Here is a 27,124-nt window from a genome sequence, read left to right on the forward strand (position 1 = left end):
TGCATTTCTGCTTTTTATTTAAACAAATTGAAGAAAAAAATAATAATACTTAAGAGCCAATATTTACATATTCAATCCAATTTCTCTTCAAATCCTCCTGCTTAATAAAGAGCAGATTCTTACAGGAATTATCAGAAGTTCTGACAATGAAGCATTGTACTTCTGGAAAAGCGATTAAGTCTCTGCAGAGCATTTAACCAGCATTCCCAAACCCACAGGAGAACACTGTCCCTCCAACTCCCCCTGAAGGCAGGAGCATTTTCAGACCATGAACTGCTTTCCAGATACTGAAACCACCCAGCCATGGCTGAAGGACGCTTTAGAAACATGGCTTTTGCAGGTAAATTCACTCAGCATCTTTAAAGTCACACAGAACTAATGCAGAAAATGCTTTAAAGTCAAACCTTTTGTCTCTTCTTCCAAAGCCTGCCAGTCTTTCTGTGCTTCATTTTTCAAGCAGCCACTGTCTTCTCACCTAGGACAGTCTGTTACTCTGTTGCTGCCTTATTGGAGGCAATGTGGTCTGCATTTTCAGGTAAATACACTCCCATGCTCTGTAAAATGTTAGAGGTGGGTCCTGCCAGACCAGACTGAGCACTGTAGGATTCGAGCAGGTTAGCTACTAGGTTCATGTCCACATCAACTGGGGTCAACTCAGGATCTTCAGCTCCAGAATCAGGGCCAGCACTTTGAGATGTAGTTGCTTTAACAGAACTTGCCTATGGTAAGTATAAAGGGAAAAGTTTTATCAAATTGTATCAATAGGGTTAAAAAAAAAACCAAAACCAACCAACCAAAACATACACTGCAAAAGAATCAAGGAAACATTTCTGCAGCCAGCAAAGTTCAGTACATTCCACAATGTCTTGACAGGCAGGAATTTAGTTACCAAATGCTGATGCCAGTTAAAAGTCATCACTTTCCATTTTACAGATTAAGGTCCAAGAGAAGGACAGAGAGGGTTACCAAGCCCTGGCTCAGTCTCCTATTGATCTACTACAGGACTCCAGAAGTCAAGCTGCAGCTGCCTGCCTTACTACCGAAACTGCCTTACTTAAATCTTGGAAACTGGCTGCAAGTTAAAGCTTAGCTATTTTTGTGTTTAAATAAAACCTATCATGGTGCCACTGCAGCACATTTTGTTTGCACATGGGGTTAGAGCTTTTTTAAGTAATTAGTTAGCATGTGATCAGGAGACAGAAATCTTTTATCCCATGACTCGGAATGATCACTCTGAGTACCTTTCCTACTCTCTATTATGCTGCAAACTAGAACTCAAGGAGTACTTACCTCTTTCTTTTGGGTGGTGAAACTTTTACCAACGTTGGTATGTGCCAGTTCACGATCCATCTCATTCATGTATGACTTGAGACTGCCTATAAGTTCATTAGGTGATACCTTCTGGTCCTGTCCTTGATTTTCAGCATCTAAGTCTTCATCATCCTCATCAGAGAAGTCAAACTCCTGCTCTTCATCCAGATCATCGGAATCCAGCTCTTCAGAGTCTGCCCCTGTGTATTATTTTGCGTCAGTTCAGAGAGCAAACAAAGCAGCACTGAACCCATGGGGTGAGCAGAAAACCCAGAGAAGCCAACCAACAATGAGGTTTTCTGACAGAAGAAACAAAGAAGCAGTCTCACCTAAAATTCTGTCTAAGGCTTTTGTGAAGGAGTCTACATCAAAGGTAACATGAGATTCATCAGAGGACCTGAAATATGAAAGGATTGTTAAATATGTAAAGCTTTTATGTTTGCATAAACCTGAACCAGGCAATGATGATTTCTCTCAAGCTTAAAGTTGCCACATGTGAACTGATGGTCTTGGAAGTGATTAGAAGTCTAAAGCCAAAGCCTGTATGAATTAGGAATGCAGCATGAAGTGGAGGAATTCCTGGCACGAAAAAGAAAGTCAAGCCAACAATTTTAATCGTTTGTTGTGGTCAAATAAAAACTGAAGACAACCAAAATAAGCATGCCTGAATCCTTCTGCAACATAGTGGTGGGGTTACACCTTGGACAAAGGTTTAAAAGGCTGAGAATCTGTGAGGTCTCCTGCCTAGAAAGAACACTAAAGACTTTGTTCTGCTCTCTCTTAAGGCTCAGTGGTTTACCTTTTCATTGTTGTCTTTCGGGTTTTTTAAATAACTGAAAATGCCTACAGTGGAAGTCTGACATTGAGACTAAAACTAACTAAAAAGGATCAAAGAGTTAAGAGCATAAATTGAGCAGACTTGACACAGCTCACACTGCATTATTTTCCCAATATTAAAGCTATGAAAAAGAGCTTGGACAATATGCTACTACCTCACTTTTTTTCCTCCCCTTTACATTAAAGGCCTGTCCACACGATATTTCCACACTTTCTTAACTCTCACAATCCATCTAGTGGCATTCTGCTGCTGTCTAAATAGTTAAGCTCTCTTCTTTCACTGCTGGGAGCAATTGGAAGGACTCACAGTGGTTCTTTTCTCCTGCCTCTAGGTGCACAGCAAGTGCTTCAGTAGTGTAAAAAAACCACTCATCCACAGGAAATCTAAATGCAGCTGTACCACAAAGATCAACAGCCTTATCTCACAGGGACAGATTCCCTTAACTTCAGTTTTATTTCTGTACAGCCTCATCAGACAAATCTTGGCAGTCTGTGCAGTTAGTCCTCCGTGGAAGAAAAATTTCAGCACAGATGAACTTGAGATGGAACAAGAAGCAGCCTTCTAGCTTATAAGGATTAAAACAATGTTAAATCCACAAAGCCGAAGTAAGTAAGAGTGCTGGAAAACAGCACAACTTCCAGCATTTTTACCTGCACCAGTGTCAGTGGTCCCTATGATGGTTTAAGAGCAACCACATAGTCATTACTTACACAGCTTTGTTTCAGGCCTCTGCTGAATAGAACACTTCCAAACTTCAATTCTCTGTGTTACAGAATCAACCAAGATAAAAACTATTCTACACCAAACACCAAACTTAAAAGCACTCCTACCATGGCATTTCTGCTCCTTCATGCGTGGAGACTTTGGATACAAAAGCCTTCACGCTCTCAGCAACTGCTTCCAAGTCGTATTTCTGCTCTTCCTCATTTGAGGAAGGAAGGGACTCATTTCTTGCCTCCTTCAGCAGCTGATCTAGGTCATCTGGTGTAATGTCCAGCCAACTGTCATCTGAAAGAATATAGGACATGCTTGGTATTCTGCACAAGACTGCCAGCCCACAAGGCCAAGAGCAGAGGGTTCACAGTACTGCCAGCACTTTATGCATTCCGAAGTCTTCATGCTGCTGCTGAATAACACAGGGTATAAGACAGTGAGAAGCTGAGATGAGTTCTGATTTTGTTTCACTATAAAACTCTGCTTTACAGGCAGCTTCAAACTAGCAAATACTGTTCTAGTCACAGATAATCCTTCTGCCACTAAATGCAGGAAGAAAAGGTTTACACTATGAAGGGGAAACTAATCCAGCCTTTGACTAGGACCAGTAACACTAAATGTTGGATTTGTGTGCTACTGCATCATTCAGACACACAGATGTAACATGTACTACACACTGACAACAACCAACAACAGTTCAGTCAAAGGAGTGGAAAAAAAAAATATTATGTAAAGTTTCTGCTGGTCTTATACTGGTGTGAGAGAGTAAATCTTGTCTCTCTTGATGTGACTCAACAAAGATAAAATCACCTTTGCTGCTTGCCCAGACAATAGCTGATGTGTACTGGGCAGACACCACTGGATAACGAATGTGCATAGACAAGATCATCTCTACCCATCAGCTACCCTGGAAAGGGAGGATGGTGCAAAGGACAATGAACTCACCACCTGGACACATACCTAAAAAACTGCATAAAAGATCTGAGCAACTACTGCCTTGGAAGAAGGAAAACACCTGGGCAATGCTGCTCTGAAGAAAAACAAGTAAAATACCAGGAGGGAAAAGGACAGAGACATCACCTTGTAGCCTGGAAGGAGCAGACCAGGAGGAAGCCTCTCTCTGTGTCCTAAATTCCGCCTGCTGCAGCTCAAGGAGCTGAAGCGGCTGCTCAGAGAAGGACTTGGACTTCAGGATCTCTCCCTCCCTTCCTCCAGCAGAGGACAGCACAGCCAACAAGGATGACATCTCCAAGCCAAAGCAGCAGCACCCTTCCTCCACAGACCCAAACTGTCTTGGGTGGGTGTGGTAATATAATTCCTTTCCACTTCTCTCTCCCTCTTCTCCCTCTCTCTATTTTTTCCCTCTCTCTCTCTCCCTTCTTGTGTTCCATCCCCTTTATTCTGTTAATAAATAGCCTCGAGGGCTGTTGGCCTCGTTTGTGCCTCTAATTTCCTAACATGGGAATATTCAAAAGAACCGAGTCTCTTTCCTTCTCTGGACTGAGACAACTGGCCATCAGAGTAGACCAGAAAGAAATTAATTGGCTTTGTATTGTCAGTACTGGAATTGCTTTCACTATTATGGAAAGTTTAAATACTTTTTGTCTGGTAGCCTTTTGACACAAAGTACTTGGTCTGGCGTAAGTGTGGAGAGTGTTACTGATCTAGTGGTATCAAACCAGAGACTGAATGGTGTCAATTCACAGCCCCAAGCTTCGTGGCTTACACCAATGAACTGGTTGCCTCTATCTTACATGACAGCCCATGAATAACACCTCTGGTAGTCACAAGAGAGAAGAGAAACAAGCAGACACAGACTGGTACAGAGCTGAGAATGTTAACCCACTCCGTGCCAAATAATCACTCGTGAGAGGAATAATCCACCCTCCCATCCTGCTCACCATCCTCTGGAGGAAGACAAGCTGCATCTCTCTCAAGTTCCTTCAAATCAATGGTTGTTGTCTGTAGTAATGTCAAGATTTCATCACCTGGGCTCACTTCAGCAGAGCTAGAAGTTAAAAAACCAGTTTACTGAAATGGATTTTTATGCAGATGACAATGCCAATGGCATCACACATTCCTTATGCAAGTTTCCACTGAAATTCCTCATTATACCTTCTGTGCAAATAGGTCAAAAAGGTATGTAAATATAGGGGAAGCACCAGAATACTACACAGAGAGTATTAGCCAAACCAAGCCACAGTCAATGACTGCAATTCCTTGTTGATGCCTCCAAAGCCCATTTCTCATTGGCTTTTTTCTTTACATTTATTTTGTCTTGGCAAACATTAGGCTTGCCAGACTGGAAATGTGAGCAACTCACAGTCAAGATAAGAGCTGGCAAACTCTCAGATATTTTTGTAATGATCTCATTTTTTGGATTTGATGTTGAGGACAACTACAGCCAGTTGCCTGTCTTGAACACAGGAGACAGATTACTCCATATTTACTATTCACTGGGAATGCTTTTCAATGAAATTTTAAACACTTTCTACAGCCAAACAACTAAATGATGCTTTTCAGTCACCTCTTAACCCACTTGGAAGGGCTTAGTGTTTTACAGAACCAAGAGAAATAGTTATCCAAGCAATAACTCCTACCAGGAGAGTATGTTCTAGAGAAATTAATAACTCTGTGCTCTAACCACAGCACCAATGTCAAGTGTACAATGGAGAAAAGGGTTCTGGTGTTGGTTACCAAGTGTTAAAACAGGTAAGTTAAAGTGCTTGCAGGTAGTGTATGAATTTCAAGTAGTTCTTACCTTTCTGGCTTGGTAACAGACTGCTGGAAGTAATCTTCTGCCATATGCAACAGTTCCAGGTACTTAGCAGACCCTTCCAGCTGTCCCTATTGAATTCAAAGCACAAAGTATGAATTTAAACAGCTCTCCCTCCCCTTCCTTCTCACAGCCAGGCTTCCTAACGAAAACTCTTTGCCACACAGAAATTCAGTGCTGAGAAAACCCAAACAAGTAGTACAGTAACAATCCAAGTAATCCAAACAAGTACTGCTGTGCCATGTGTGCTTCAAACAGAATACAGGAAATGGGCCTAAGAGGTTTTCACAGTCAAATAGGAATTGAAGTCTTAAGCTGTACACTACAAACACACACAGACAATGCTGTGGCTCCCACACAGGGTGGATTTAACACGCCCTGGTTGCAACTTCTACAGAAACTGTGAATGAAACTCTTGGTGCTTGTAAATTATCCTCAGAAGTGGCCCTGCAGTGCTGTAAAAATACTTCCCTTTTCCTATGTCTAAAAAATACAAACCTAAGCATTCCAGCAGAGTTGTCCAGTTTGATAACCTTCAAACAGACAACTATGTGCACTTCATAAACTTCAAACAGGAAGACAAAAGTGTGTTTAAAAAACCCCACAACACACACACACACAAAATAAGCCCACCCAAAACTGAACCCCACCAAACCCACACAAACAAAAAATACACGTCCCTGGGCCCAAGTGGGTCCAGGAGTGTTAAGTATACATCTTCAAAAAGATCTATACTTCACTTAGATCTATCTATTTCATTCCAGAGACCTGCAAATTAATGGTAAGAGTGAAAACAGTCATACAGACACACAACCATACTGTGGTTTCTTTCTTTAGCTGTATTTTCCCTTTCTTCAGATTAATTCATTCCCCAATCCTGTTTTCTTTTTTCCCCTTTTTAATGTTTACAAGAAATTAATTCATTCAAAGTGGAACAAACTGCACTTACCTCCCTTAAAACACTAATTCATTTTCATAGGCAGAAGCATTTGATTTCTTGCCCTGCTGTGGCTATTTACACAAGCTCAAGAGCCTAAACATGTTTTTCCTGGAATGTTTAAAACACACACACACAACTTCACCTTGAAGTAATTTTTTTCCTTCAGGCTGTTGAGGAATCTCTCCCATAGGGGACCACGTGGCACATTTGTCTTGGAATCAGGAGCTACTTTACTGCATTTGGAGCACAAAATTTCAAAGCCATGAGCCTGTATAAGAGAAGCAAGAAGAGGAATTCAAGATGTGACAAATTTAAGTGCACCTTTACATACTCTGTACAAAACAGACTGGTGCCAAACCCAGTTATATGCCAGGTAGCAGGACCTTGCTTTGGAAGTTGCAATCTGCCCTTCTCCATCAATAATGGAGCATTTTGACTTTGTAAAGTTTCTCTACATGGGCAAAGCAATCTAGAACACAGATCTATAGTGCATCAGCTGCTCCTCACACAGGCATGAAGACTTTACCTGTATTAATAATCTGTGGAAGTACAATACTGCTCTGTTCTGTAAAAGCAAACTCCCTATGGCACTGTACTTCCAGCAAAATGGCTAGCTGTGGATTTCCTCACATTTTGCTGTACAAGCAGACAACTCAGAAGCAGAGTCATTACTTGGACACTCATGGAGACAGACTGAGAGAGTTGAGGTTGTTCAGCCTGGACAGGAGAAGGTTCCAAGGAGACCCTGTTGTTGCCTTCCAGTATCTGAAATGGGCCTATGAGAAAGCTGGTGAGAGACTTCTGAGGATGTCAGGTAGTGATAGGACTAGGAGGAATGAAGCAAAACTAGAAGTGGGGAGATTCAAACTGGATGTTAGGAAAATGTTCTTCACCATGAGGGTGGTGAAACACCGGAACAGGTTGGCCAGGGAGGTGGTGGAGGCTCCATCCCTGGAGGTTTTTAAGGCCAGGCTGGATGGGGCTCTGAGCAACCTGATCTATTGTGAGGTGCCGGTGCCTACGGCAGGGGTGTTGGAACTGGATGATCTTTGAGGTCCCTTCCAACCCTGACAATTCTGTGATTAACAAGCTAACTCAAGACTAAGCACAAAATGCATTGAAGATAATTACCAGTTTCATGCCCAGCTCATGGGCTTTGTATTGAGGGTGAGATGGGAGAGGCAATGTGTATCCGCTGCGTCTATCCGGAACAAACTTCTGCTGCATCAGTTGTGCATACAAACACTTGGTGAACGTCACCTGGAAAAACCAGGACAAAAGAACACTCACTGTAGTGCAGTCATCAGCTTCCCACCAGCCTCACGTGAACTTTGCTTGGAAGCACCCCCATCTAGCAGACAGTACCTGAGGTGGTATTCAGAATGCTTCTTAGATACATTTGCCTAAGATATTTTGCTTTACAGCAAAACATATTCCAAGTTGACCTCTCTAAATAAACATGAACTTAATTCAGTCTGAAGATGCTAGAGAAAGCCCTCAGCACCCACATCAACAAGGCATATCTTGAAAAATAGAAGAGCTCTTCTCAGTTAATAAAAACCAAGTTATGGTCTCCAGAGCAGTCTAAAAGTCCAAAATGGGACTCCAAATCTTATTTTGAGGAGTCTAAGGGTATAACTGTGATATAAAGATGTAGCAGGCACAACACTGCTTGGACAATGCTCATAAAATACCTCATAAAATTGCTTTCACAAAGCTGTGTGAGGACCTGTTAGCAGTAACTCCTGATTTCAGAAATGCTTATCCCACCATCAGCCACTTGAAAGTCTAGCCAGGTCAATCTGAAGGCAGAAAAGCTATGAATCTAATAAAATGTTAATCCATGTCTAGCATCAAAAGAAAAAGAAACAAATCAGAAAACATGCTGGTTTAAAAATTAAATCCATATATTTATGTACAGGGAACTACTGGAGAGAGTCCAGCAGAGGCTACAAAGATACTGCAGGCACTGGAACATCCCTGTGAGAAGGAAAGGTTTGACTCAATTCAGGACAGAGACCTCAGGCTGTTTGGCCTGAAGAAGAGCAGACTGAGAGGGGACTCAGTCAATGCTGATCAACAGCTAATGACTGGGGGGCAAGATGATGGGGCCAGACTCTTTTCTGTGCTGCCCAGTGACAGGACAAAGGGCAATAGTCACAAACTGGAACCCAGGAGGTTCCATCTGCACAGCAGGCAAAAATTCTTTGGTGTGAGGGTGCCAAGCTGCCCAGAGGTTGTGGAATCTCCTCCTCTGAAGAGATTCCAAACCCACCTGGACATTGTGACCCTGGACAATCTGCTCTGGGTGACCTTCCTTTAGCAGCAGGGTTGGACTGGATGACCTCCAGAGGCCCTTTCCTACCCTTCTCATGCTGGGATTCTGTGACACCACTTGCCCATAGGACCTCCATCAGTGAGAAGTCCCATCAGGAGGCTCACTTACTGTGGTCATCACGCGCTGCTCTGGGGGGAAGGTCCGGAAGCAGCGGCACGCCCGCAGGTCAACTGGATCGCGCAAGTAGAAGGCCTGGACTGCTGCAGCCACCAGGGACGGGCGCTGCCGCAGCACCGCCACGATGCCTGCTGGAAGGTAGCAGTGGGCTCGGTGAAACGAGGCCTGGATCTTCTCAGGATACCTGTAACATAGTGTGTCAACTGCATTGCAAGCCCCAACCACTCCTTTTGAATTGTTCTTCCCATTTTCACTTGAATATTAAGTTATTTAGGGGGCCAAGTGCTTTAAGATTATTCTACACTAAAGTTAAAACTCAGCTAATCTCACACCTGAATTTCTGGTTTTATCTGAATGTGTGTGTGTGTATGTATATGCATAAAAAATACACATTGCTAATAGAAATTCAATCTCTGCATTGGTAAACTGAATCACTTGTGAACTTGATCAACACATCCAGCTCTACAGTACCCTTCGTGACACCCCATGTAGAAGCCATGAGGCTCAAGCTGCTAGATCCTTGCAAAAAGTAATGTACAACGCTGACCAAATCAGCTCTGTTCTACAACAGTGCTGGTTCTGCATTTCAGTCCCCTATCTCCCTGCACAAAGAGCTTCTAAAGCCTGAAAGAACTTTGGGATTTTTTCAGTCCAAGAAGGATGCTAAGGAAGAACGACTCTTGACATGGTCAGGTGTGGCACCATAGCAGTGAACCACTGTCAGAGTGCCCAGCTAACACTACAGCCTAGAGGACATGAATCTCTTTCTTCAGAAGAATGCCACAGAAAGACCTCTAGCTGGTGGTTTCTGAAAAGCAAGCAATTTTAGCACATCTAACAGGAAAATGATTGAAAACAGAAAAGCACCCTAGACAGCCCAGAATCCAATCTTACTGTTGCAGAGACCCAAATGAAATGCCCACATACCCACTGATGCGTTTATAGACTGCGGCTCTGATGGGTTCTGCAGCCAGGCACTCCTCAGAGCGGGTGGATAACAGCGTTAACACCTGTGAGACTGTCGGGCTGGCAGCAGAGAGGTCACATTCCTGCTCATCGGTCTCTGACAGTGGGATGATGTGCAGCTCTCCTTTGTAAAAGAACACCTGCCACACAGTTACATGCCCATCAGGCAGGATAAGAACAGTCACACACCAAGCAATGCAGAGTTTAATTTCATATACAATCCATTTGTTTAAACACCGAGAATACTGAAGTACAAATAGAGAAATATAAGAAATGGCATTTATGTATCTTTAATGGGAGATGAGGTAAGTGCAGACCACAGAATGTTAGAGGTTGGAAAGGACCTCCAGAAAACATCCAGGGTCACCTAGGGTAGTCTCCACAGGAATGTCTCCAGGCAGGTTTGAAAGTCTCCAGAGAAGGAGACTCCACAATCTCTCTGGACAGCCTGCTCCAGGGCTCTGCCACTGTAAAGAAGGTTCTCCTCATGTTGAGCTGAAACCTTCTATGTTCAAGTTTGTATCCATTGTTCCTTGTCTTAATTACTGTGCACCACCCAAAAGAGCTTGGCCCCCTCCACTTGACACCCACCCCTCAGATATTGATAGACATTGACTAGATCCTCTCTCAATCTTTTTAAGACCCAGGGCTCTCAGTCTCTCTTCACAGGGGAGATGCTCAAGTCCCCTAATCACCCTCGTGGCTCTCTGTTGGACTCTCTCCAGCAGATCTCTGTCTCTTGAATTGGGGAGCCCAAAACTGGACACAGTATTCCAGGTGTGGTCTCACATGCTAAGGACCATTATCCAACCAGTAACTAAACCCCTTTGTTTCAAGTGCAGCAAGTTTGGTCAAATGTATCTTGTTTCCTTAATAACAGTAGTACCCAAAGTTTCTCTTCAACTAGAGATTTGTTTCAGGAGAATTACACAGAGGAAGAAAGGGACTAAAAACATTCTTTCAGGTGCTACACATGACCTTTGCTGGTTCCTGATCCTAAGAAAAGAACTGGATGTAACATTATCAACTCCCTGGATCCATACTGCAGGTGAAAGAATCTGCTCAATTTATTCACCTACAACAGGCTCAGGCTGTCTCCTTGTAGAGTTACCAATTCCCCAGTCCTGAACACTCCCTGATCTGAGGGGAGCAAACCCTCATGCCTGCGCACTCAAGAGTACAGCAGAAAAAACCCAAGTGTCTACAACAGAGCTGGACAGCTCAGGAAGATCCCAGAGTGCTCCTGAGGAAAGCAATGTGGTACATTTATATTACAATACAAATCACGTTATGTAGTTCCTGTGTTATCCAAGCTTTCCTCACACTCCAGTAACCTGATTTTACAGATCAATCAATAATCCAATGGCTTCACAGAATCACAGAAACATTTAGGGTGGAAAAGACTCTCAGGATCACCCAGTCCAACTGATAACCCTACTCTGTGGAGTTCACCCCTAAACTATATCCCTAAGCACTATATCTAAATGACCTTTAAACACACCCAGGGTTGGTGACCCCACCACCTCCCTGGGCAGCACATTCCAATGCCTGACCACTCTTGATGTGATTTTTTTTTCCTCATGTCCAGTCTAAACTTACCCAGTCATAGCTTTAGGCCATTTCCTCTTGTTCTATCACTAATTACCTGTGAGTAGAGACCAGCACCAGCCTCTCCACAATGTCCTTTCAGGTAGTTGTAGAGAGCCATGAGGTCTCCCCTCAGCCTCCTCTTTTCCAAACTAACCATCCCTAGCTCCTTCAGTTGCTCTTCATAAGACTTATTTTCCAGGCCCTTCCCCAGCTTTGTTGCCCTCCTCTGCACTGGCTCCAGCACCTCCATATCCCTCCTGTACTGAGGTGCCCCAAACTGAACACAGTACTCAAGGTGTGGTCTCCCCAAAGATGAGTACAAGGGGACAGTCACCTCCCTACTCCTACTGGACACAGCGTTTGTGATCCAAGCCAGGATGCCACTGGCTTTCCTAGCCACCTGGGCACACTACTTGCTCATACTCAGTTGCTTGTTGATTAGAACCCCCAGGTCCCTTTCTGCCAGACAGCTCTCCAACCACACTTCCCCAGGCCTGCAGCGTTGACTGCCTTCACATCTGCCACGGTGAGCATGAAGTTTTAAAAGGTTTAGTCAGCTCTGCAGTATGGAACATCTCTTGAAGAATGATTTGTGTGCAAGAGTCAGATCTAGCTGAAAGAGTCTCCATACTTTTGCCAAAGTCTCCACATTTTTGCTGTTAGTGTAAGAATAAATTGAATATAACAACATTCTCTCCCTTCCTTCCATCAACCAAGCAATTCCAGAAGAACCACTTGACGTCTGTAACCATTTCTAGATATCCTTACAGGACACACTAACTCAACACTGCATTCTGCAAGGGCACAAGAGAGCAGAATCCAGTGTCAGAGGTGTCCACTGGTTAAGGCTCTCATTCGACATCCACAGCAAGCATAAAGAAACTCATAATACCAGTGTGAAAACAGACTCTGCTGAACAAAGCATGCAGTTAATTTAAACAAGTCTTGAGCCCTGATCGTAAGTTCACTCACCAGTATGGACTCCAAATTTTCAGTGGCAGTCAGAGAATTTGGCTAGATAGACGTGCAAGAGGAAACTCCCAAGAGTTACATAAACAGCCATAGTGAGCCACCTGCCAGGTGGCACAGAAGTTTAACTCACCCTGTTGTTGCTATTCTCAGGATTCAGCCACTTCGGGAGAAAATCAGCTGCTTCTATTAGGAGAAACTCCCCATCGTTGTCATCGATTCTGGACAAGAAGAAACCAGGGCAAAGGTTTCTTACCAGGGAAAAGATGCACATTTCTAAATCTAGTTACTCAAGGCAGGTTCCCTATCTGCGGGGGTTTTAAGACACGACGTTTCCTCAGCCCTTCTTAGAGAGGACGCTGCCCCTTCAGTCCCTGCCCCAAATGGGCACCTCTGCGAGGCCGGGCACGCTACCTGGCAGCCAGCCCCGGGAACTCCCTGGTGATCTCCCGGATGAGGTAGACGATGAACCACTCGTCCTCCACATTATCGCCGAACTGCGTGCTGCCGCCGATGTGCGCCGGAGTATCGCCTGGCCGGGAGCAGAGAGAGGAGAGGAGCCTGAGCGCCCCGCCGAGCCCTTCCCTCACACGCCGCCGCTTCCCACCCGCCGAGCCCTTCCCTCACACGCCGCCGCTTCCCACCCGCTGAGCCCACCCGCTGAGCCCACCCTCACACGCCGCCGCTTCCCGCCCGCCGAGCCCACCCTCACACGCCGCCGCTTCCCACCCGCCAGGCCCCTCCCTCACACGCCGCCGCTTCCCACCCGCCGAGCCCTTCCCTCACACGCCGCCGCTTCCCACCCGCCGAGCCCACCCTCACACGCCGCCGCTTCCCGCCCACCCGGCCGCCCGCCCCTTCACAGCCGAGTCCTGTGGGGCTTACCCCGCGGCGGCACATAGCGCAGGCCGAAGGGCTGCCGCTGCCAGATGTAGGAGGCCAGGAGCGGCGCGAACCGCACCACGATCGCCTCAGCGCAGCGGCGCAGCAAGGCCTCGCCGCCCGGCTCCGCCGCCGCCGCGGCAAACAGGCGGTAGCACACGGTATCCTCCGCGGGCGCGGGCCGCAGGAGGCCTTCCATAGCGCCGCGGCGAGCGGGGCCGAGCCTGGGTCCGCCTCCTCGGGGGTGGAGCGCCGTCATGGCGGCGGCGGCCCGGCGGCGAGCGGCGGCGGCGGCGGCGCGGCGGAGCTGAGGATGATCGCGCGATACGCGCGGAAGCCGGTGCCTCTCGGCGCGACAGAGATGTGAGTCGCCGCTGCCGCTTACCCCCCGGTCCCGCTGTGGGGGTCCCCGCCGCCCCCGCCCTTGCCCACCCGCACTCCGCTTCAAAACGAGCACCGGGCCCCTTGCCTAGGCGCGGGGGATGGCGGGGCCGAGCTAAGGCCCGGGTTACTGGGTCTCCCCGTGCGGGGCGGGGGGCTGGAGCGGGCCGAGTCTGACGGGGAGGTGTGCGGGCCGGGTGCTGCGAACGTGGAGCGGGCCTGCGCCGAGGCTGCGGCCGGGATACGGGCAGCTGCGGTAAGGTGTTTGCAGCGGTCCTGGCCGGCGGGTGTACCCCTGGCCTTAAAATCACCGGTGGGAGAGAGCGTGATCAAATCCCTGCCCTGGCCTCTTTTGACCCGGGCGGTGACTGACGGGCCGGTACTCCTTGGGGGAGGGAGCAAGAGGTTTACACAAATACGCCGGGTTTGGCAGTTGGCTGCTTTTCATCACGCCGTCAACACCTTTCTGTTTCCAACTACACTGACTTTTCTTGACCCTCCTTCCTAAATACCTAAACACTGACAAAAATCTTAGCAAATGCTGTTTCTCCAAACTCGGCTCTGCTTGGTTTGGTGGCCGCTCCTCTATGGTTGGGTTATGAATCTCATGCAGGGACAAGGACATTGTCTCTGCTTTGAGAGGGGTGTAGCCCCTGTAGACACTGGTTTCTAAGCAAAGACCTTCAACTCCCTGTTTAGCATAGACTTAGTTTCTAGACCTTTTTTTCTAAAGCTTTGGTAACAAGAATGAATAATAAATAGGCAAATGGAAATAAGTGCATTCATTGGAAAGCAGGAAAACCCCTCTGTAAAGCTTGGGAATTCTGTAGATGTTTGTGTTTAGAAGTAATGTCAAGTTCCGCCTCTTGTTTCAGACACGGACTTCCCAAGCATGCCTTGCGGCACCATCCACCGCCAGAACCACAGGCTGAGGTGTGCACACCCGAGGCTGGAAACTGTGGCCAGACCTCAAGGTACTTCTCACAACATAAACTCAATGGTTGGCTAGGGACAGTGGCAAAATAGGGCATCTCTGTGTTGGGTTGCTTTACAGAAGTAAAACTTGTGGAGAACCTGTGCTTGACCGCCAGATTATTAGAAGTTGCCATTATACTTAATTCTGTACTATGGCTTCTGCTTAAATGCCTCAGAAGTAAATAGTGACCCCATGAAGACTGTATTGCTGCTAAGACCTCTTCTGATATATCTACAGAAAGAACAGTTTGCTTACCTTTCACTGTGTGTTGTGGTTTTTTTTTCACTTCCTTATTTTCCTCAACATGTGGACTTCAGGGAGTTTGAAATCTGCAAGGAATCACACACTTCAGTTACTCCACCTGATCATGGGAACTCATTGTCTGCTAGCCCCAGTTATGCTGACACCTCCACTGAAGACAGCTCAGTCTTCTCTTGGGGCTATGATGTGAGTAGAGCGTGATCATCCCAACCCAATGTAGCACAGAGAGTAGAAAGACACAGGAAGTACTGTTGCAAATACATTTCAGGATAAAAATGAGGACTGGATCTGCCAGGAAGTTGTGACAGTGGTATACAAAAAGAGCATTAGTGCTGTTTCAGAGCTGACAAAGTGCAGTGGGCACAAACTGGAGCCCACATGGTTCCATCTGAACAGGAGGGAAAAAAATCATTGCTGTGAGGGTGCTGGAGCCCTGGAGCAGGCTGCCCAGAATGGTCGTGGAGTCTCCTTCTCTGGAGAGATTCCAAATCTACCTGGACATTGTGATCCTGGGCAGCCTGCTCTGGGTGACCCTAGGTCTCCTTCTTTGGAGGCTTTCAAGCCCCATCCGTATAGGTTCTTGTGTGACCTGTACTAGATTATATGGTTCTGCTCCAGCAGGGGGATTGGACTTGACGAACTCCAGAGGTCCCTTCCAACCCCTAATATCCTGTGATCCTGCTTTAGCAGGGTGGTTGAACTGGATGATCTCCAGAGGTCTCTTCCTACCTCCACCATGCTGGGATTCTGTGAACATTTTGAATTACCTTTTCCCCATTTTTCCTGTCTCTCAGTTCAAAACATATTAGGCTGATATTATTCAACAGATATTCTGCATTTCCCCCTATAACTTTGCAAGTGCAAAGCATTTAATATACAAGTCTGTCTATGCTGTTAGTGTGGAATCTCTAAGAGGAGGAGATGATTTCCAGATGCTGTCAGTTTATCCAATCTTCTGTATACTTACATGTTTCTCCAAATATAGCAAGCCCCTAAACCATTATTTTCATGGAGAAAGATTGGGAGTTTCCCTGTCTTCCAAAACAAAGGGTGCTGTTGCTTTCTGTGAGGTGAGATGGGACTGTTTAGGTTTATCTATGCAAGATCTAGCTACACAGGAATAAGTAACAAAGGTGCTGAACATCCTTTGCTCCCACAGCTTTTTGGTTTGCTGTTGTATGTGGACATTGCAGGCAACAGATCTTCCACTGCGTTCCAATTATGGCATTATAGAATCATTTTGTTCAGAAAAGACTCTTAAGATCATTGAATCCAACCATCATCTAACTTATGCTGAGTCTGGTGCTAAACTCTGTCCCTCAGCACCACATCTCTGCATCTCTGAAATGCCTCCAGGGATGGGCATTCAACCCACCTCTCTCAGAAGCCTATTCCTTCGTGTCTGATTTCATAGAATCACAGAATCACCAAGGTTGGAAGAGACCTCAAAGATCATCAAGTCCAACCTGTCACCCAAGACCTCATGACTAAACCATGGCACCAAGTGCTATGTCCAATCCCCTCTTGAACCTCTCCAGGGATAGTAACTCCACCACCTCCCTGGGCAGCACATTCCAATGGCTAACAACTCTCTCTGTGAAGAACTTTCTCCTCACCTCCAGCCTAAACTTCCCCTGGCACAGCTTGAGACTGTGTCCTCTTGTTCTGGTGCTGGTTGCCTGGAAGAAGAGACCAACCTCTGCCTGGCTACAACCACCCTTAAGGTAGTTGTAGAGAGCAATAAGGTCTCCCCTGAGCCTCCTCTTCTCCAGGCTAAACAATCCCAGCTCCCTCAGCCTCTCCTCATAGGGCTGTGCTCAAGGCCTCTCCCCAGCCTTGTTGCCCTTCGCTGGACACGTTCAAGTGTCTCAATGTCCTTCTTAAACTGAGGGTCCCAGAACTAGACACAGTACTCAAAGTGTGGCTTAACCAGTGCTGAGTTCAGGGGCACAATGATTTCCCTGCTCCTGCTGGCCACACTATTCTTGATGCAGGCCAGGATGCCATTGGCCTTCTTGGCCACCTGGGCACACTGCTGGCTCATGTTCAGCCTGCTGTCTTTTATGTGCATTAGTATGCCTTTAACTTCAGATACTCAGGTATTTCAAAATGTTTTAATAGTTCTCCTCTTGAGTCACTCTGAGATTTTTATGTAGCTGCCATCAGTCTGTATCATCCCTAGGGGAAATTATTTAATGTCTTTCAATGGAGGAGAAATGGAACTGCTTAAATCAGTCCTGCTAAGCCTTAAGCAAATACTGGTCTTGTGCAATTCTACAGTTTAAATTGTATGAAATAGGATTTAAAATCCTCTCTGGATGCTATTCACTAGGTATTTTTTGGATAACTTTCCTGTCTAGGAGTTTGATAAAGCTGCCACACAGCAAGTTGAGCAAATGTTCAGACAAATTGATGAGCTTCTCTATGAGCAGAAGGAAAATGTGCATGTGGAGGCACTGCGGGAAGAGTGCTACCAGTGGACAGCCAACTTTCCTCACCTCAGGTATTTTATTAACAGACTAATGCAAGGGTAGGGATGGAAACAGGTGCTTATAAACAATGTTTGCAGCAGGGTGGTTTTATCATATTATCAGTCAGGGTTGGAAGGGACCACAAGGATCAGCTAGTTCCAACGCCCCTGCCATGGGCAGGGACACCTCACACTAGATCAGCCTGGCCAGAGCCTCAGCCAGCCTGGGCTTAAACACCTCCAGGGACAGGGCCCCAACCACCTCCCTGGACAACCCATTCCAGGGCTTCACCACTCTCATGGTGAAGAACTTCCTCCTCACCTCCAGCCTGAATCTCCCCACCTCCAGCTTCATTCCATTCCCCCTAGTCCTATCACTACCTGAGTCCTATCACTACCTGAGTCCTATCACTACCTGAGTCCTATCACTACCTGCAATTATGTGGTAAGCAGCCATAAAAAGCTCACTCTGCTAGTCAGCTGCCATTGTAATTAATAAACATTCTACTTACTCTGGGTTCCTTGCCAGAGGACTATTGCTGTTTGCAACTGACTTGGCCTTATCATGGCAAAATTCTCCAAATAAAGACGTATGGTACAGCTGAAGATGCTTATGATGATGTTAGCATCCTCCTACCCTAGCAAAATAGTCTGTATGGCTACCTGCAAAATTCAGTTCTCAGTCTTTATTACATGCACTTGAACAGTTTGGTCCATGCCTGAAATTTAGAAGAGCCTGGAAAACAAGGATGATTTTATTTCAATGTGTTTACCTCACTCAGAACAATTTGATGGGGACTTGAGGGCTGAAACCCTTCTGCTGTGAGGCCAGGCTGAGAGAGCTGGGGTTTGTCCATCCTGGAGAAGGCTCTGGGAAGATCTTGCTGTGACCTTTCAGTACTTAAAGGGGGTCTATAAGAAAGCTGGGGACAGACTTTTGAGCAGGGGCTGTTATGACAGGACCAGGGGTGATGGTTTAAATTAAAACAGGGACATTCAGGCTAGAGAGAAGGAAGACATTTTTTATATGGAGGGTGGTGAGACCCTGGCCTAGGTTTGCCAGAGAGGTGGTAGAAGCCCCATCCCTGGAATCATTCCAGGTGAGGTTGTTTTGGGTTCTGAGCAACCTGCTCTAGTGGCAGATGTCCCTGCTGACTGCAAGGGAGTTGGACTAGATGACTGTTGGAGGCCCTTTTCAACCCAAATCATTCTGTGATTCTATGATTCTGTGTACTAGGGAACAGAACTGAAACCAGGTTTAACTTTCATCAAGAAAACTGAATGCCTTCTCAACAGAATTTTATGATTTGCTGCTTTATGTTCTTACACATGTCAATAATCTTACTGCCAACACTTTCTGATTCACTTACCCCTTGCTTTCACCACGGCAGGGTTGTGGGGAAGCAGATCATGATCCCCACTGATGAAGGGTATGGATGGTACTCAAGTTCACCTTCTGGCAGTTTAGGTTCCTCAGATGTAACTTCACCACAAGACAGAGATTCTAATGAGTAAGTACCAGCAACTGGGCCAGACTGTAGCAAGACAGTGAAGTGATTTCTTGTCCTCCATGGACTGCAGTGCCAGGCTGCTTAAAATATGAAGCCTGACTCCTTTCTGTTAGGCTGAGTTTTGCACACAGCACACTTTCTGGTTTTCTTTTTAACTAGAAGCAATGCAGTCAGAATATCAAAGCTACATAGCTGTGCTTGTTGGTAACTACAGTGGACTGGTCAGCAAATAGAAATATCCTTGCTGCTGCCAACTCCTTAAGGATATGTTTGTTTTGTGGCTGGGTTTTGTGTTGATCATCTATTAAATCTGTGTAGAACTTCAGAAGTACAAACCACTACTTTTATTATGTAATGCTTTAGGATGTGTTTTAATTGGCTTGGAGCTTTATCCTGAAGTTTCACCTTCCTTAGAAAGAATTAAGACTATCCAAACTAAAAGAGTTTTTCATGCAATGCATCATTTTTTGGCCTCCCTACTGCTTGGCCTTGACTGTCATGTTGTCTCTCAACCAAATGCTGCTATTGGAAGATCTTATTTTCATTTCTGCTTCCTGCAAACTCTCACCTGTTCAGATTTAGTGTTTTTGGCAAGAAGGTACCTCTCTGCATTACTCCTGTTCACAAAGAGGCTGGCCGTTCCAAGTCTCCAACCTTGTGTTCTCCAGAGAGTGAAGAAGGTGAAGATGGAGTCATTGTCTCTGAAGGTGTCATGGAGGAATATTTAGCATTTGACCGCAGAGATGTGTAGGTATTGAATAGCAACATAGCTTAAGTTTCTCTCTCTCTCCATATATATATATATATATATCTCTATATCTCACTATATCTATCTCTCTCTATATAAGCTCTCTATCTCTGTTTAATATTTATGGAATGAAGCTGGAGGTGAGGAGGAGGTTCTTTCCCATGAGAGTGGTGAAGCCCTGGAATGGGTTGTCCAGGGAGGTGGTTGGGGCCCTGTCCCTGGAGGTGTTTAAGAGCAGGCTGGCTGAGGCTCTGGCCAGGCTGATCTAGTGTGGGGTGTCCCTGCCCATGGCAGGGGGGTTGGAACTAGATGATCCTTGTGGTCCCTTCCAACCCTGACTGATACTACTACTATGATGTTAGTTGGTAAAGTATTTGATGGATTTATATATGTAATTTATGTGTCTATTTTGTATCTTTTATCAACAGAACTTTCAGAGGCCTGATGTTGCTAGGGCCCCTGGGAATTCTACAGATCCTTTGCCAGTTTAAACATAGAAACATAGAATCATTTAGGTTGCAAAAGACCTTTAAGATCATTTTGAGTCCAACTGTTAACTGAGCACTGCCAGGTCACCACTAAACCGTGTCCCTCAACACCGCATCTACGCTGCTTTTCAATCCCTCCAGGGATGGGGACTCCACCACTGCCCTGAGCAGCCTGGTCCAGGGCTTCACAACAATTCTTTTCAAGAAAGAATTGTTTTTTCTTTCTTTTCAAGAAAGAATTGTTCCTAATGTTCAACTTAAACCTCCCCCAGCACAACTTGAGGCTGTTTCCCCCCTTTCCTATCACTAGTTATTTGAGATCAATCTGCCTCGCTAAAACCTCCTCGGTTTCATAACATTATTTTCCTCCTTTCAAAGCAGAGCAAATATAACAATTTGGGGAAGAAATTGGGGAAGCAAAATAATTTCCAAGTTATTACTCTCCAAAAATCTCTCATCATCTGGAAAACAGTCTTTCTGGTTGATCTCATACAGTAAAAAGTACACAAATTTCTGCTACCTCTGTGGTCTCTGGCTAGGGTATTAGGCAATAGGTTGGACTTGATGATCTCTGAGGTCTTTCCCAACCTGACTGATTCTATGATTCTAGGAAGACACTTTTGGACAGGACTTTCACTAGAACTGTTTTTTGTGCTAAATTGTGAGGTTTTGCAGTTTTTCATACTAGCCATTTTTGTGCCTGGATTAAGTCTTTCATTCTGTTGTAACCAAGAGCCTCCTGTGTCTTGGCATATTTAATACAACTTGTTTAAATGCCATTTATTTTTCACACAGAGTCAAACTCATTGTTTGTTAAGCACTAGCAGCATGCTGCTTTGGTTGTGTAGTAGCATTTTGGGGTGGCATTGTACCTTCCCAAAGTTTCAGTGGTAATTTAAGAATTAGTCCCTTGCCAGGAAAGAATTGCCACTCTTTTTATCTTAAGAAGAAAGGAGTAAGGGTAGCAGAAAGAGGATTCTTTTTCCCCTTTACTTTATTCAACACAATGGTATGAACATAAGGCCTGGGGAAGGACTCTGGATGATACTGTCAGTTGCCAACTACTTAATTGAATAGAATAGAATAAACCAGGTTGGAAGAGACCTTCAAGATCATCGCGTCCAACCTATCATCCAGCACCACCTAATCAACTAAACCATGCAATCAAGCACCCTGTCAAGTCTCCTCCTGAACACCTCCAGTGACGGTGACTCCACCACCTCCCTGGGCAGCCCATTCCAATGGGCAATCACTCTCTCTGTGTAAAACTTCCTTCTGACCTCCAGCCTAAACCTCCCCTGGTGCAGGCTGAGACTGTGTCCTCTTGTTCTGGTGCTGCTTGCCTGGGAGAAGAGACCAACCTCTGCCTGTCTACAACGCCCCTTAAGGTAGTTGTAGATAGCAATAAGGTCACCCCTGAGTCTCCTCTTCTCCAGGCTAAGCAGCCCCAGCTCCCTCAGCCTCTCTTCATAGGGCTTATGTTCCAAGCCCCTCACCAACTTTGTTGCCCTTCTCTGGACACCTTCCAGCAAGTCAACCTCCTTCCTAAACTGAGGGGCCCAGAACCAGACACAGGACTCAAGGTGTGGCCTAACCAGTGCAGTGTACAGGGGCAGAATGACCTCCCTGCTCCTGCTGACCACACTGTTCTTGATGCAGGCCAGGATGCCATTGGCCCTCCTGGCTGCCTGGGCACACTGCAGGCTCATGTTCAGCCTACCATCAACCAGCACCCCCAGGTCCCTCTCTGCCTGGCTGCTGGGTTTAATTAGTAAAGCCACTTAGCTGCATGGACTGTGAGACTCAAATGGGGAGGTGGCTTGCTTTGACCAGGCCAGAGAGACAGTGCTGTAGGAAACAATTTTGCTGCCTCTGTAAAATAATGGTGGAAGTGTTAGAGCTTTTTTATAGTACTATCTCCTTTTCTTTCCTAAGGTTTGTAGTTTTTAGGTGTTAATTACTAATTCAGGGAGCTGAAGTGAAAGCTGTAGGAGGTTTGCTTGCATGAGTATTATTTTCTCTCTTCTGCAAGGCTCTCACTGCAATTATTAATACTTATTTTTAAATGGCACTTTTAATCTCCTTGGTAAATGATTTTTTAACTCCTGAAGTGTGATTTATATTCCCGGTCTGTATAGGGAAGCCAAGGAGTGCAGTGACGAGGTGACTGTGTCGCTCATTTCTCATTTAGGTTAGATTCTGGAAGAAACAAAAATTCAGGTGCCCTGTGTATAGAAGCTTGCTTCATTCAGCACTAGCCTGTTATTTGATGTTGCTGTTTATGAAACTATCATCTCCCAGAAAAACAGTTTTATGTGCTAAGTACTTCCAAAGTATTGTCTTCAGGCTGTTTAGCCAGCTGCCCTAGCCTTTTTCACTTGAGAAAACAGAACAGAAATACAGCCTTAGCTGAAGTTTTAATCCTGTTAAATAAATACAACAAAATACAAGAAGCAAATAAAAAGAGTTTATGGCACAAGTAATTCTCACTTTTTTACAGGGAAGAGGAGTTGCATGAGAGGAAAATGGGACTGTCTTCTGCTAGAGGGAAACTGGGGTTTCCTCCTGTCTCTCCCTATTCCTGCATGAAGGACTCGGTGCTCACATTTGTGTTTGATGATGTGTGGAGTGAAGTCCTAGTCTGCATGGAAGAATTAATCTGCAGACACTGGGAAGGGTCAGCCTCTGGTAAGGATCACTGCCAAACTGAAGATTCAGAAGGGGATTTCAGTTACTTAGTTTTGCAAAGGTGCAATGAGAGGCTTGAGGCTCTGGGCAGCCTGATCTAGTGTGGGGTGTCCCTGCCCATGGCAGGGGGGTTGGAACTAGATGATCCTTGTGGTCCCTTCCAACCCTGACTGATACTATGATACTAAGATATTTGGGAATAATCTCATTGGGGGGGGAAAAAAGGTTATTTTGCTCCCAGTATGAGACGTGCCTCAAAAGATTTAATAGAGCTTAGCACCTAAGAGGACTCTTCCCAAAATTTGGATTCTAGCAATGCCAGTATTTACAGGAATTCTGTCTTACTTGGCACAGATGATGAGAAAAATATCATAACAGTAGAAACCATCAAAGCAAATGCTGGGAGCCCTTCGCCGGTTGATCCTCTGCCAGCGTTGTTACCTCGTGTGCCACAGACTAAAATGCCCTCAGTGACATCCAATCTGGTAAGTATTTTTAGCCAGCTGGTTTGTGTGGGGACAAATCAATACAGCACTACCTAAGCAAACAGACTGGCCTGTGTCAGGGAGCTGTTTAGATGCACGACTCCCTTGCCTTTTGTATGGCTGCTGACTGTCCTTTCTAACTCCTAAGTGCTGCTGTTCCTCAGTTGCACATTTCATTCCTACTCTTCTCTGTTTTATACACATATTAGACAGGCATGGGGGGACTGTGCATTAGTGATTAGTACAGTTGTTTCTACACTTCAGTGATGTTTGAGGGACTTCTCAGGATCTCAGGTAGTGATAGGACTAGGGGGAATGGAATGAAGCTGGAGGTGGGGAGATTCAGGCTGGAGGTGAGGAGGAAGTTCTTCAGCATGAGAGTGGTGAAGCCCTGGAATGGGTTGTCCAGGGAGGTGGTTGAGGCCCCATCCCTGGAGGTGTTTAAGGCCAGGCTGGCTGAGGCTCTGGCCAGGCTGATCTAGTGTGGGGTGTCCCTGCCCATGGCAGGGGGGTTGGAACTGGATGATCCCTGTGGTCCCTTCCAACCCTGACTGATACTATGATACGATACTATGTGTGAGATCCTGTTCTTGCTAGCACTAACTTATCAGGCAGCAGAGGACACATCTCAGTGCAGTCGTAAAGCAGGGCTGGTTTTGCTCAGACACTGAACTGGGCTGTGTAAGCTGCTTTAGATGACCTGTTCCTAGAGCAGTGTGCACCAAAGTGTTATCTCTTTATTCCATTTTAATGCATCTCTTTTCCTTCTTTCCTTCTCCTTTATTCCTACCCCTGCCTCTTCCTCCTGTTCCCCTTACCGTGTGTTTAGTCCTCAAAACCCAGAAGCGGCCGCAAAAGCAAAAAGAGGAGAAAACCACCTCAAGTATGTATGCTGGAGAGATGAGAGCTCTGCTGTGTTCTGATGGTTGTTGTTCTGGTGGGTGCAATGTGAAGTTTTTTCCAGATCAGTCTGTATTCCAGGAAAGGATGTTCTTGACATAAAATGTCATTGCACACTGAAAAGCAGTTTTGTTAAGCTGCTGATTGTAGCCACTGTTGGAAGGCCATGCACATGACAAGCTCAGTTGGAATGACACAGCATGGTAGGATATATTTTCTAAGCACTACCATTTGCAAGAAAAATGGAATGCTGAGATGCCTGGCCTAGATGGGGAGAGAATGAACAATTTGGATGGCATGGAAGAAATTAACTTCTTCTGCCCAAAACTGTTTACAGGGACAAAATCTGTAGATAGGTTTGTGTGTGTCTCTGCCACACAGTGACTTCCTTACTTATTTTTCAAACTTGCAGGTAAATCTCTCTCAAGGGTCAAGTAGTGGTTCTCAACATAACCTAAATGGCTTGATGGTGATACATGGGATCCAGTTACAGCAAAGGAATCTGCCTGTACTGGAGAAAACACTGTAAGAACTGTAGAGCACCTGTTGTCAAGTAGAGTGCTGGAGGAAGCAGTTCTCCCTTCTCTTCCTGCCTGTCTGTTTATTTGTTCTCTGTCACATACTGTGTTTCTAGTACACTGGTTTTCTGTTTGATTCCTGCTGGTTTGCCACTTAGTGAACAGCTGTGGCATTACTCTTGGCACTAAGTGGCATCCTGGAAAGGGATATAAGCTCAGAATGGGACAGAGAAACCCATTTGCATAGTTGCTAGAAGTAGAACTGGATCTAGGCTGTGGGTCTGAAGAGTGGTGTTTATTGTATGGGATTTTTTGGATCTGCTCTGTGACTAATTTTTATTTTCATACTGGAATCATCAGTCAGAAAGCTCACAGGTCAGTAAAAAACAAACAAACAAAAAACCCCACCAAACCCCCCAGAAAACAGCAAAGGGTTCTTTTTTCTGTCCCTGATTCTTTCCTAATTTGGCTGTAAATTATATTGCATGAAAGTGGCAAAACACATAATCTCTGCCTACACATTCGAGGGGGCATTGACTTAGGAGAAGCTCACCATGAGCTGGCAGTGTGCTTAGGGCAGCCTAGAAGACAAACCATATTCTGGACTGCATGAAGAGGAGTGTGGCCAGCAGGTCAAGAGAGGGGATTCTGCCCTTTACTCTGCTTTTGTGAGACCCCACCTCAAATACTGTGTCCAGTACTGGTGTCCCTATCCTAAGAAGGACATAGAACTGTTGGAGTGAGTCTATAGGAGGGCCACAAGGATGATCCAAGGGCTGGAACACCTCTGCTATGAGGATAGACTGAGGGAGCTGGGGTTGTTCAGCCTGGAGAAGACTCCAGTGAGACCTTAGAGCTGCTTTCCAATACCTGAAGTTCTGGAACCTACAGGAAAGCTGGAAAGAGACTTTTCATAAGGGTGTCTAGTGACAGGACAAGGGGGGATGGTTTGAAGTTCAGGGAGAGTAGGTTTAGACTGGAACTTAGGAAGAAGTTCTTCAGTATGAAGGTGATGAGACTCTGAAATGGGTTGCCCAGGGAAGTTGTGGATATGCCCTCCCTGGAGGAGTTTAAGGCTGGATTGGATGAGGTCTTGGGCAACCAAGTCTGCCTGAGAGGCATCCCTGCCCATGGCAGGCAGGTTGAAGTACATGATCTCTAAGGTCCCTTCCAACCTAAGCCATTCTGTGATTGTCTGTCTCGTGCAGATGAGCACTTTGGTAGGAGTGTGGTTATCAATCATGCTGACCATAGCTCTTTTGGAATGCTTTTGTCAGGGACCTGGATGGCAAACGGCCAAGCTCCAGCTCCCTCCTCTCTACCAGAGCGTGGCCAAATCACCCTCTAGAGCTCAGCACATCATCCCTGTCACGTGTTACCAGAAGGAGAAACCCACATCCACGTACCCTGCATCCCATCAGCACCAGCCACTCTCGTACTGGGACCCCAGGCTCTGTGGATGATGTCTTCAGGGGAGCTCGACTGTACGTTTCAAAACCAGCTTCTCCCTGCCAGTTACCGTATGTAAAGAGCCCAGTTTGTACAGAAAGCATTCAGACAGGCAGAAAGAATGTGAACTATTTGATTAAGTGCCCATCAAAGCAGTCTCCCCTCAGAAAACAGAGTTCCTCAAGCTGATGTTTCAGTGACTCTCATACACATGTAGGTAGTTGTGCACACAGCCTATACACCTCGGTCTCTCCAGTATGAGCAAAGCAAATACCACCATCTCTTGATAACCAGCTTGCCTTTCCTGTTTTCAAGATGAACTTAAAACTGTAGATTTTGCAGGTCAAACTGCCTGCTGCTATCCTAACCCAGACTGGGCTATAAGGTGCTGACCTTAGACAGGTTATCTGACTGACCAAGTGACTCTTTATGAACTCGGGGAACTTTCAGTCACCTGTAGAGCACCTAGGTTTTGTTTGGCACAATGCTCTGACTCAGTGTAGTCATTTACAGACACTACAAGGTTAAACAATGAAGAGTTTCAAATACTTCTATATTCCACCTGTTGTAAATTGACATAGTTTACTTGTAGTTTACCAGTTCACCTATAAACTCATCCAGCCTGTTATTTTTGGTCATGTCCTGTTGAGAGATGTGTTCACAGTCCCTGATCTTTCTACTTGCAGTATTCCATGCTTCTGTTCCCTTTCCTCAACCTTCAATCTAACAGTTATCAACATCTCCCCTTTATTACCTTCAGTGTTCAAATGGATGTAAAGAATAGGAAAGTCTTTTCTAAAATGCTGAT

The 27,124-nt window shown here is 45.6% G+C and overlaps 2 protein-coding genes across 3 annotated transcripts in view; one reads left to right on the forward strand and one right to left on the reverse strand.

The window, feature by feature from the left end:
* On the reverse strand, positions 1 to 13,663 carry ECD (ecdysoneless cell cycle regulator). The gene is made up of 13 exons (XM_068140370.1): positions 13,445 to 13,663; positions 12,974 to 13,091; positions 12,693 to 12,780; positions 9,962 to 10,140; positions 9,026 to 9,218; positions 7,711 to 7,839; positions 6,722 to 6,847; positions 5,625 to 5,710; positions 4,765 to 4,871; positions 2,980 to 3,157; positions 1,641 to 1,708; positions 1,291 to 1,511; positions 1 to 719 (listed from the first exon to the last, which is right to left on the reverse strand). Exons 1-13 carry the CDS (start codon positions 13,638 to 13,640, stop codon positions 489 to 491), a joined length of 1,920 nt encoding a protein of 639 aa, XP_067996471.1. The 5' UTR covers positions 13,641 to 13,663; the 3' UTR covers positions 1 to 488.
* FAM149B1 (family with sequence similarity 149 member B1) overlaps positions 13,645 to 27,124 on the forward strand; it is a 24,463-nt gene continuing 10,983 nt past the window's right edge. The window contains exons 1-11 of one of the 2 annotated variants that reach the window (XM_068140372.1): positions 13,645 to 13,804; positions 14,698 to 14,796; positions 15,116 to 15,245; positions 17,420 to 17,562; positions 18,921 to 19,040; positions 19,617 to 19,787; positions 22,777 to 22,964; positions 23,319 to 23,449; positions 24,279 to 24,332; positions 24,762 to 24,874; positions 26,145 to 26,351. In XM_068140372.1, coding sequence (XP_067996473.1) covers positions 13,755 to 13,804; positions 14,698 to 14,796; positions 15,116 to 15,245; positions 17,420 to 17,562; positions 18,921 to 19,040; positions 19,617 to 19,787; positions 22,777 to 22,964; positions 23,319 to 23,449; positions 24,279 to 24,332; positions 24,762 to 24,874; positions 26,145 to 26,351 — 1,406 coding nt within the window. In that variant the 5' untranslated portion in view covers positions 13,645 to 13,754. Of the gene's footprint in view, positions 13,805 to 14,697; positions 14,797 to 15,115; positions 15,246 to 17,419; positions 17,563 to 18,920; positions 19,041 to 19,616; positions 19,788 to 22,776; positions 22,965 to 23,318; positions 23,450 to 24,278; positions 24,333 to 24,761; positions 24,875 to 26,144; positions 26,388 to 27,124 lie in introns of both variants that reach the window. The other variant, XM_068140373.1, reaches the window with a different exon arrangement.

Source organism: Melanerpes formicivorus, unplaced genomic scaffold (genome assembly GCF_026170545.1).
Source record: "Melanerpes formicivorus ecotype bairdi unplaced genomic scaffold, bMelFor1.0.p_v2 SCAF_6, whole genome shotgun sequence".
NCBI lineage: Eukaryota > Metazoa > Chordata > Aves > Piciformes > Picidae > Melanerpes > Melanerpes formicivorus.

Excerpts from the sequence above, each read along its gene's own strand:
- ECD (XM_068140370.1), bottom strand. The coding sequence starts at position 13,640 with ATGGAAGGCCTCCTGCGGCCCGCGCCCGCGGAGGATACCGTGTGCTAC. Across the intron at positions 12,781-12,973 it reads TTCCCGGGGCTGGCTGCCAG|AATCGATGACAACGATGGGG; the intron begins GTAGCGTGCCCG and ends CTTCTTGTCCAG. Across the intron at positions 7,840-9,025 it reads AGCAGCGCGTGATGACCACA|GTGACGTTCACCAAGTGTTT; the intron begins GTAAGTGAGCCT and ends TGGTTTTTCCAG.